At 37.8% G+C, this 12,037-nt stretch overlaps 1 protein-coding gene across 1 annotated transcript; it reads right to left on the bottom strand.

Moving 5' to 3' along the window:
• Positions 1-420: 420 nt before the first annotated feature.
• Positions 421-1,494, bottom strand: LOC145672654 (uncharacterized). The gene has a single exon (XM_081741816.1). The coding sequence runs from the start codon at positions 1,492-1,494 to the stop codon at positions 421-423; it is 1,074 nt and encodes a 357-aa protein (XP_081597942.1).
• Between the last annotated feature and the right edge of the window lie 10,543 nt (positions 1,495-12,037).

The following is a 12,037-nucleotide window of genomic DNA, read 5'->3' on the forward strand; positions in this document are numbered from 1 at the left end:
GGCTGACATCGTCCTCATCTTCAGGCGAATATGATGGTGCAATGGAGTGTATGGAATATATATACTCATGTATGTATGATTTTACTCTTCCGATTGGTGGTTGAAGTGGCGGTTTCTGATTGGTACTTGAAATGGCGGGATATGATTGGTGTCCATGTTTTACTCAGTTGGAATCCTGTGTCTCTGTTAAGGTTCGTTTTTTCTTGTGTGATTGCAACGGCTTCTTTTATCCTCCTGTCCCAAACTCTTGAGCATTTTGATATTATTTCGGCATCTGTGAACAAAATCTTATGTTGCTGTTTGATGCTATGTTCAGCCAGTACGGATTTTTCTGGTTGGTTTAGTCTGATGTAACTGTTGTGTTCTTTGCATCTGGCTTCAATGGTTCGTCCTGTTTGTCCAATATATGACTTACCACATTCACATGGAATGCGGTAAACTCCAAGAGTTCGGAGGCCCAGGTCCTCTTTGGTTGGTCGTATTAAGTTTTATTTTCATTTTTGCTGGATGTTTGTGTATTGTCGTGATGTTGTACCTGGCAAATAGTCTGCTGAGCTTTCCAAAAGTGTTCCCGGTGTATGGGAGGCAGATTGTGTTCTTCCGTTCTTCATTCACAGTTTCTTCTGCACTTTCGTCCTTGTTGTCAGTGTCCTTCGTTCTGGTCCTTTTCAGAGCCATATTTATATCTCGCATTGAGTATCCCTTTTGTAGCATGGCGCTGCGAAGGTGATTAAGTTCCTCTATTAAACAATCCTTGTCGGAGATTGAGAATGCTTTATGTGCTAAAGTGTTGAGAACTCCAAGCCGTTGAGCTTTGTGATGGAAACTGTTTGCGTTCAGATATAAATCTATATATGTTGGTTTCCTGTATACCCTGTGGCCTAGGCTGCCATCCGGTCTTCTGTATATCATGATGTCAAGAAATGGTAGACGTCCATCTTGTTCAACTTCCATAGTGAATTTAATATTCGGATGCTGATTATTGAGATGCTGCAGGAATTCCTTTAAGGAGTTGCGTCCATGTGGCCAGATGGTGAAGGTGTCATCAACATATCTATAGAAATGCGTGGGTGCAAGTGGTGCTTCCTTCAGTGCTTCATGTTCAAAGTGCTCCATATAAAAGTTGGCTACTGCAGGTGAGAGTGGAGAACCCATGGCGACGCCGTCTGTTTGTTCATAGTACTGACCACGGTATAGGAAGAAGATTGAAGTGAGAACATGTTGAAAGAGACCCAATATCTCAGGCCGGAAGTGTTTCCCAAGAAGCAGTATTGTATCCTTGATCGGAACTCTGGTAAACAATGATACCACGTCGAAACTAACCAAAAGATCTTTAGAAGAGATCTTCATCGTCTTCAGGCTTTTTACAAACTCTGTTGAGTTTTTCACATGGTGTTCACACTTGCCCACGTATGGTTGGAGTAATGCTGTAAGATACTTGGCCAAAGAGTAGGTTGGACTTCCTATTGCACTAACAATTGGTCTCAGGGGCATCCCTGCTTTATGTATTTTTGGTAAGCCATATAGTCTCGGAGGTATGCTGCAGTGTAGCGTAAGTTGTTTGCGTGTATCTTCGTCCAGTCCTGACTTCTTTAGTAATGAGGCTGTTCTTCTTTCTACTGCAAATGTTGGATCTCCTGACAAGGTGGTATATGCTGGATCTCGAAGTAACTGTGAAATCTTCTCTTGATAAAACATTAAGAGGAGACGCAAGTATCACTATTGTACCAGCTGACAAAGGAAACATCACTGTAGTGCTTCCCACAGATGTTTTAAGTGCGATCAATTCGGCTTTCTACCAGTTTACTAAAGAAAGGGCTAAATTTTGCCATCACACCGAAGAAAACGCCGGCCATAGACAAATTGCCAGCATAGAACAAGCAGTTAGCGACGATACAGCAGAAGAAATACGTCAGGAAGCCAGCGTGATCCTGAAAAGAGCCGTCATGCCCAAACCAAACATTAGCAGTTTTCATCCAAAGGAACATTGGTGAGATTTACGACCACTTTCTCAGCTTCGATTCCGTGTTTGGCTGGTGTGGATGGTTTTAGTCAATTGAATTTCTTAATTTGTTTAGTCGATATTTTGGTGCGTGAGATATCGGCCAACGCTGTTGAAGACATGTCGATCCATTCCCAATCTATTGGTGAGAGACAGCCGGCTAGTTCCAGGTGAGTTGTTAGAAGCTGTCGGTCCGTACGGTCCAGCTGCTGACGGATGAAATGTATGCGTTCTCTTACAAGTGCCATACTTGTGTGTCTTAAGATTCTTGAATTTCTGGCAGACTTTAGAGGGAAGCGCAGTCTGGTAAAGATAGGTGACACTCCATTGTCTCTGCATCTCAAGAGGGAGGCTAAGTTGCATAAAAGACGTGGCTTCTTGCTTCATAGTTCTTGTAGATGGTGAATGTTACGAAGTATTTCCTCCTCGTAAAGGAATCTAAAGTATCTATTGAAGCTTTCCTGGCGACGTATTGTGAACAGGTCTTCTCGGGCTAGCAGCCAGGTAAATACTGTTATATCTTGCGACGTTTCGAAGGCTGACATCGTCCTCATCTTCAGACGAATATGATGGTGCAATGGAGTGTATGGAATATATATACTCATTCTCCATCTCCGACAAGGATTGTTTACTAGAGGAACTTAATCACCTTCGCAGCGCCATGCTACAAAAGGGATACTCAATGCGAGATATAAATATGGCTCTGAAAAGGACCAGAACGAAGGACACTGACAACAAGGACGAAAGTGCAGAAGAAACTGTGAATGAAGAACGGAAGAACACAATCTGCCTCCCATACACCGGGAACACTTTTGGAAAGCTCAGCAGACTATTTGCCAGGTACAACATCACGACAATACACAAACATCCAGCAAAAATGAAAATAAAACTTAATACGACCAACCAAAGAGGACCTGGGCCTCCGAACTCTTGGAGTTTACCGCATTCCATGTGAATGTGGTAAGTCATATATTAGACAAACAGGACGAACCATTGAAGCCAGATGCAAAGAACACAACAGTTACATCAGACTAAACCAACCAGAAAAATCCGTACTGGCTGAACATAGCATCAAACAGCAACATAAGATTTTGTTCACAGATGCCGAAATAATATCAAAATGCTCAAGAGTTTGGGACAGGAGGATAAAAGAAGCCGTTGCAATCACACAAGAAAAAACGAACCTTAACAGAGACACAGGATTCCAACTGAGTAAAACATGGACACCAATCATATCCCGCCATTTCAAGTACCAATCAGAAACCGCCACTTCAACCACCAATCAGAAGAGTAAAATCATACATACATGAGTATATATATTCCATACACTCCATTGCACCATCATATTCGCCTGAAGATGAGGACGATGTCAGCCCTCGGAACGTCGCAAGATATAACAGTATTTACCTGGCTGCTAGCCCGAGAAGACCTGTTCACAATACGTCGCCAGGAAACTTCAATAAATACTATAAAACTTTATGTTGGGTTGGCAGCAATGTCAACGTTGTGGCGCAGCAAAGTACATCAAAGGAAGTTAGCTTGTCGATATTTCCATCATGCCTTTTTTATTAATTAATTTAAAAGAAATTGTTATCAAGATAAAAGTTCCATTCTATATGTATACTCATCAATTTACCTTTTAAGTTCTTAATAACACATATCAAGCCATTACGGGTCACAACACATATTACTGGAGAATAGTCCTAGCATTGATAACAAAGGAAACGCACATGGACTCCTGAATGCAAGACCTCAGGATATTTTTCGGAATTTACTCCCTAGCGAAAATATTGCAAATCAGCAGAATCCCATCGAAACCCTAGTCAGGGGTTCACAAATGACACACCTATTTACATATTTCACAACATTAGGCCATAAACATTATTTTGCTACAGAACCTATCTTCGGTTTACAGCTTTCCAAAAAATGGAAAAACAAACGGAATCTGAGCATCATTTGGCTACAATATAAGTTAGAAAAATTAAAACTTAAATGCTATTAAATTATAGTGCTTTTGTTATAAATGTTAGTATTTACTTCGTGGATTGTTTAATCTGAACTTCTAGTTTGTTGCCGGCAATATGGATTGAGCACTTAATAGAAAGTTCCATATAGACACATTCGAAAGCAGTTATTGCTTTGGGCAATCTGTAGAATGCGAATTAATACTGTCAAGAAAGATTTATATTATTCTTTCTCTACTCTGCTTTCCGTCATCATAGCAGTTTTTATACACAAAATGTGTTCGTCATTTCCACGTGAAAGAGTAAAGTAAATTAATATACAAATAATAATTTCCCATTACAGTTGTTCTCGAAAATGTATATATATATATATATATATATATATATATATATAAATTGTGATATTTTCCCATTTCCTTTCTTGCCTAAAATAATGTAAAACATTATAAAATCAGGGGTGCCCACAACGGGGGCTATGACGATAACTGCGTTATTGAAATATTTGGGGGGGTTAAAAATCTATATAAATATGTTTGAGAGGGTGTAAAAATTAATCGAAAGGATTTATTTCCATGGAAGAACACCTATGAATAGACAATTGCGGGGGGTGCGTCATGGACATAAGGGGGGGCACCACTGATAAAATACAAGTTTAAACATGTTTCGAAAATTGCTTCATAAAAATGAAAGTATTATTTAATTTTACTCTGCAACGCTTCTTGATTTCGTAACACTGCATTGTATTAAGAAGTTTCCTAAGTCGTTTCTTGTCTGTTAATATCAAGTTAATTGTTTTTGTCAATTGATCATCATTTCTTCTTTCAATATGTCCACGGCCAGCCCACTGCAACTACAGTAGCTTTATTTTTATGATAATATCCTTCACTTCAGTCTCCTTCAGATTCATTTGTTTCTTTTTCTATCTTTACGAGTGATTCCGCAAAGCTAATAGGATCCATTAACATATTTTCACTTGAGACATTGGCATTTGACTTTCGATGTGAAGCCGTTCCTCCCGAATGCACGCCAGCCTAATTTAAAATGTCTGTTAATAATATTTGTTTTAATTTTTCACTTATGAGCATTTTCTGTCCCACATAGATGTAGGTATTCATTCCTTCAAAATCCGCATTTTCAATTTGAATCCTTGACTTCTTTCCGAAGTTGTTAAATATTACCTTAGTCTTTTCCATATTTATTTTCAACCGACTATCTTCCTCTTCAAAGTCCTCTCCTCTATCATATCTTGCAGGTCAGTGTTGATGCTTGAGAAGAGAAGAATGATGTCGTCCGTGAAAAGAAGATGGTTCAGATGTTCTCTGTTTCATTTATTCCCTTATTCTTCCAGTTGAAAGATCGAAGCAAGTACGTTTGTACAAGATTTCGAAGTTGTAACACCCTGTCATACCTCTTCTCTATTCTTAGTCTTTGCACAGCCAAACAGTTAGATATTTGCGCTACCTTGTTTATAGATAGATCTCTATTTCAAATAGTCGTGTTCGTCAACACTTGATTTGAAAGCGTTAAGAAAGTTGATGTGTGCTCCGAATTAAAACCTATCTTATTGTCAATGAACAAAGCAAGTAAGAATAATTCGTACTTGTTTGAACTTATATATAAATATTCGTTGAAAATAAAAAGTAATTTCTAGACACACAAGTAATAATGCAATATATGGGCTACTTTGGCATAAACATGTTAACTTTTTTTTTTAACAGAGCAATTAATTACTTGACTATTTTGGTTAATAGTTCATAATCGAAACAACTAATGCACAAATGTAAGAAGGAAATAAACAACTTTAAATGTTGTTCAAGTTACCCTCTACTATAGTCATATACTAGAAAAGCATTAGAGATTGGTGTCACGCATGAAATTATAACTCTCATGTTACTCAATATTGGAAAGGTTTCACATCTGTCCCATACACTATAGAAGGCAGGGGCCGGATCCAGGGGGGCGATCGCCCCTTCCCCACGCACAGAAGAGGAAACTTTCTTATTTTATATATATATATATATATATATATATATATATATATATATATATATATATATATATATATAACCCATCCCAAAGTTTGGAGCCCTTAAAAGTAGCAGTATGACAACCCACCGCCTCACCCAGATTAAGATAAAAGAACAATTAGTGAGAATAATGTAGCAAGTTCTTCCGTGCTTACGAGTGCTTTAAAAATTTGAACTGGCAGTACTAGTAGGCAAATACAAGACAAATATTGTCCTGTGTAACCGTCATACGGGATAGGAAAATAAATAGTTCATAATCGGATATCTGTCAACCCTAATCCTAACAGATATTAGCGAACAAATCATTTAATAAAAATAATATTTAACCTAAATTAATTTTCACGATCATTTCTGAAACCGACAGTAAATTGTGTAACTTGTACCTGTAAAAATACCTTATGTGTTTTCCTCTTCAGCTATACATGAGCTTACGATGATAGCTGCTAAATATCCCACACAAACACATACCACCGACTCTCAAGATTGTTTTGTCTCATAAAGCTAGGTCACAAATTCTATCTCTATGTCATGCTGTATCAGTTAGTAATTATTTGTCAGTCATTATAATTGCTGTTATTGTTAGTTTTACTCTGTATCTTACAGAATAAAAGAAAAAAGATTTTATCTTTGATCACTAGGTCAACTAAGACTATTTGGCTCCAATTTTCTTCATGACTATCTAATAAACAGCTCAGATACTTACACAGAAAGACATACAATGAATTTATAAACATTGTATATGCTCGTTTGGTTAAACCAAATTTATTAAGTCCTTTGTACACTATGCGGGTTTATACGTTACATTGCATGCATCCATGATTATTCCTGTGGATATTAGTCAAAACAAATACAGTAGAATCACGAAACAGTGCCGTTTGAAATACCGCGGATAACTATAACGTGGGGTTAACTATATTTTCCAATAAAAATACCGTTGTTGTTCTATTCTATTGTTTAATACTTTGGAATGTTAATACTGTAAAACAGTGTTGAATTCAGACATTTTCACCCGGGGGGAATGTCAACTCCTCGGGGGAGGGTTGTTTTTCTGTATTTTTGCAAGAAAGCAGCATATTTAACAATTCCATCCACATGCACATCTTACCTTAATATTGAGACTAATTGCTGATAAATATTCAATGTGAGATTATAATTTTTTAAAAAATCGTTTATTTTTATCTAAAACATTAAATAAAGACTGGCAAAAATATTTTAGACTAAACTTTAACTGCTATTTTTGCTATTTCCTATATTCAGTAGTTACAGTTTGTTACTAATGTAGAAGTTTTTAAGAAGATTTAAATTAACTCAAATATTTTTTGTCCTAAAACAAACATAAGTTACATAGGAATATCTTAACAGAAAGTTATCATTCTTTCTCACACTTCTGATTTTAAATCAAGCATATTAGCCTTGGTTTCTGCATTGCAAAGTTTAGTTTACGAAATCTTCAGTAGGATTAGTGCCGGCCGTGTCGTGGAAAATCAGCGCTTGGCGCGAGAGTATACGACGGCACCCCCGTATATATGAATGAGGTCGACAAACCAGCCGCGAAAGGTGAGAAAATTTTTAAAAATAAACCCTGCTTTTCCTTGATTTTGAGCACTTTTTATTAATTTTTTCCTTTCATTTTATATATGTGCACATGCCCACAAGTGCACATATGATTCATTCCTCTTTTTTCCTTTCCTTCTTTTTTTCTTTTTCCCTCCCGAATTTTGCGCCCCTTACTTCAGTGCCCGGGGCCGTCGCCCCGCTTGCCCCTACCCCATGGAACGGCAATGAGCAAGATCTTCATCACCTTCAATGGCAATCTTTCACTTATATACTATTATTACATTGATAAATTCTATATAAATCTCTAACCCAAGAGGGATAACTGTTTCTCCCTGATTCCTCTAAATGACGCCCTCTGAATCCCACCCTTTAACTGACTTATTTTTAATTAGAGAAAGGTGTGTTTACTTTAACAATCCTAAAACACATTTATGTCTGTTACTTCCGATGCGAGAAATGGGATTTAGGCGCTCTATTTTAAATAATGCAAGAACTGTACATTTTCAAGAACTGAAGTCTGCTGACAACGAAGATCATATGGAATGATCGAAAGATCTTCCCTATCTTTCCTTTCTTATCTCAATCTGTGCTAGTGCTACCTACTAATATATAATATAGGGCGAGAGTATAGTGCCTACTAAAATACAAACCTTTCTTCAACATGTTCTGCCAAACTCGGTCATAGCGTTAAGAAATACAAGTTCTATTGACTATTTGTTACATGTTTAATATTTATATAGAATGGGTCTGCGTCATTTATATTGTAATATCCTATGTGATGTCGTAAACAAGCAGTTCCACGCTTCAATGTTTACAAACAACACCACATGGTTCGGCAAGAGGATCTTCCACCAGAGGGACCTGCTATCACCTGCAGACGACGTTTAGCCCCTCCTACGGAGCAGAAGACGAAATCGAAGCAGAAGCGCAACCGCCACCCAAGGGACGCTATAAATTGGGCAGAAGAATCCAGCTCAGTACCAGTTTTCTGGTGACCCTCCTACTGTCTGCTTCGGGACTTTAGGAGTAACCTATCCCAGGGCCTCTAGTCTGCTACGGGACTACGCCTATCCTTTCTCCTGGCTTTGCCTGCTTCGGGGCTCTGTCTGGGAATCCAAACCTCAGCCACTTTGCCTGCTTCGGGGCTCTGTTGGCCATCTAACCTACCCACTGCTTGCTTCGGAGCTTTGGGAACCTAACTCCACTCCACTTTGCCTGCTTCGGGGCTCTGTTGGAGATCCTGTCTGCGACCTTACGGTCAAAGACTACCTTTTACTTACCCTTTTTAAATAGAGAACAAAATTGTATAGTATTTTGTACAAATACTCTTATAGTGGATTTTTATAATAAAAACTGGTAGTGGGAGTCGATTCCGGACACTCTTTTTATTGCTCTACCTCTTCCTTATATGAGACGAAATTACACAAAGTTTTACATGGTAGAGGCTTGACCGACTCAGAATAAGTTCTGAATACTCCCCTACCGGACAGTATTTTTATTAATCGGAAGTGGACATTTTTTCTTTGGAAGGTATGTGAATTTTAAGTGTTAGTGCTTTTAGTGAACTGAATTTTGTTTATGCCTCAAACTAGAACTGGTAAAAACACTTTTCCAGAAAACAATTTTAACATGGAGCAGAATTCGCGCCCTTCTTTTAATATACCACACCTCACTAAGTATTCGGGACACGTTACGGAGGACCCCGATAGATTTTTTATGCTCTTTGACCATTTGGCACTATTACATTCATGGAATGAACAGAAAAAGAAAGAACTATTACCTATGTACTTACAAGATGTAGCACTTGACTTAGTTCTACAGTTAAAGGCGCAGAATCAGTTAGATGCTCTTAATTATGAACAATTAAAAGACAAATTAGTTGCACTGAGTAGACCAAAATTACCGGCATATCGAGCGGAATTCGAAATTTTTCAAGTCCAACAAGGTGAAAACGAGCCAGTAGATGCTTATTTTCTCAGAAAATTAAGGGTCATTAGACAAGTTCTGCCTCAGGCTACCGAGGAGCAGAAAATAAATTATTTATCCTTAGGTTTAAAGAAAACTTTTTTGCAAAAGATAGCGTTAGAAACATTTACAACTGTTCACGCCTTACAAACGCATTTACACAACCTCGAGAAAGCAAATGACCTAATGAAGAAACGAGATTACGTGGAATTACAACAGGCATTCTATTCACTCTGCGATCAGAGTTCACCAGTCAGCAGTTTACATTCATCAGCAATCGCTGGCGCTTCCTTCCCTGTGCATCATCAACAACTGACCTATCCAATATGTAACCCAACACCTAGTTGGAATCAATACCAGCAACCAGCTTCAGTTTTTCCTACACCTTCAGCACCACAGCTACAGGGTGCATCACAAAATCAGATAATTCCAAATCCTTCCCCCCAAGTTGCTAATCCGAATCCCCCTCCCGAACCCCCCGCGCCTAGCACATCTAGTAATTCCAGTGCAAACAATACATTAGATTTCACTAAATTAGCAAATCAAATGGCTGAACTATCTCTTCTTGTAGCTCAAAATGCCATTAAGAACTCACAATTTAGGAGAGGTGGACGTAATAATTATAGGTCGAAAAATACAAATAATGGAAATCAAAATCGGCAGAGAAATGGAAATAAGAACAATTCTAAAAATAATAATAGTAATCCTAGGCCGGAAACAGTTACGGTATGCGGTACGTGCTATAAAAAAGGTCATTCTTCCAGTACATGTTATAAGAATAATCAGCAGGGAAACGCCTAGGAGGGCCCCAGGACAAACCCTCTCAAGAACATGTTCTGAGGGCCGAGAAACAGGAAATAAGTGAACAACAAAGATTGGCAAATACATCACTTTATGCAGTAGCTCCGTTATCAGATAGAAGGGAGAACATTAAAATGTTAAATCAGGAACATAAATTATTAATTAATGTAACAATTAATAAAGAAAAGTATCCTGTAATCATAGACACTGGCAGTTCATTGAGTCTTTGGCCTAAAAATTGGCTTCCACCAAACACAAAATTGATTCCTTTTAGCACTAATCTACGAGGAATTGAGAATTCTGTCGTAAATTTACGCTATATAGCTTTGATTACATTCAGAATTGGCTCAACAACATTTTCTCATTATTTCAGAATTTTAGAGCATGGAGATTTTTTGCCTTTATTCGGTGAAGACATTCTAAATCGATTACAGACCAAAATTGACTTAAAGAATAACATGTTGTCAGTATACAAGAAACCAAGGCCTCCGCAGTATCCAATTGAAATTGATACCCAGGAAAAATTATCTGCTAACGCTATGCATACAATAAAACAGCACAAGTCGGCTGATGTTTTTACAACTCGAAAGGTTACCATACCAGCCAGGTCACATTTCTTTTTACCAATTAGTGTCAAGAATCGGCAAAAGAATAATAAATACTTTTTCATCTCTCCATTAGAAAATTTGCTGGACAAATACGGACTACAAACGTTACCTACTAAGGTACCTAAGAATAATTTGACTTTATTAATATCAAATCCTACTAGTAGACCGGTAACGTTAGTAAAGAGCACCCCAATTGCTTACGTAGAAGAGAATCTTCAAGAAGTAGATTTACAGGGTAATTGTCAAGATAGTGGTCATGATGACAAAACTTTTTATAGATCAGAAAAAGAAATTCAGGATCGATTAGAAGAAACAAAATCATTTTTTGATATTAATTTGTTTGACATAAACCCGGATTTATCAGAAGAAAAAAAGAAAGCCGTACAAGATTTACTCTTTAAATACAGAGATGTTTTTTCCTACACACCAACAGACATTGGATATTTCCGAGGTTATATACATAAAATACGGATAGACAAAGGAGCATCCTTCCATCAAAGATCTCCTCCGGTTCCATTAGCAGTAAGACCTCAAATTGACTTACAAATTAAGCAACTCTTAGACGCAAATATTATCAAGGAAACTAGCGATAGTTCGTTTTCATCGCCACTTCTCATAGTGAAGAAGCCAAATACTTCAGAGTTCCGCTTAGTTCTCAACCTCCAAGCTTGTAATAGGTTCTCACATTACCTAAGTATACCATTTCAAAATACGGAGGATATTCTACACGTTTTAAGAGGAAAAAACTCCATATCCACAATCGACATAAAATCCTCCTATTTCCAGCTATTGTTGCATCCCAAAAGCCAAAAATACATGACTTTTGAGGTCAACCATACTAGAAAGGCATACAAATTCCAGAGGTGTACCATGGGTCACTCCAGTTCCGCCGCCGGACTCAGTATAGCTGTACGCATGCTTTTAGAGGGCCTACCACCCCGTATAACTGCATTCGCTGATGATTTGGTCATAGGAAGTAAAAATTGGAAACAACAGTTATCGGATTTAGAATTACTTTTTAAAAGATTAAGAAAGCATGATTTTCGTGCCAGTCCAAAGAAGACCCACTTACTATACACAGAATTGGACGTTTTAGGCTTCACAGTTAGTGGG

The sequence above is a fragment of the Thermobia domestica genome, chromosome 16 (genome assembly GCF_964235325.1).
Source record: "Thermobia domestica chromosome 16, izTheDome1.hap1.1, whole genome shotgun sequence".
NCBI classification, from domain to species: domain Eukaryota; kingdom Metazoa; phylum Arthropoda; class Insecta; order Zygentoma; family Lepismatidae; genus Thermobia; species Thermobia domestica.

Bases quoted from the DNA above. Each gene is read 5' to 3' on its own strand.
- LOC145672654 (XM_081741816.1), bottom strand. From the start codon at position 1,494: ATGCCCCTGAGACCAATTGTTAGTGCAATAGGAAGTCCAACCTACTCT.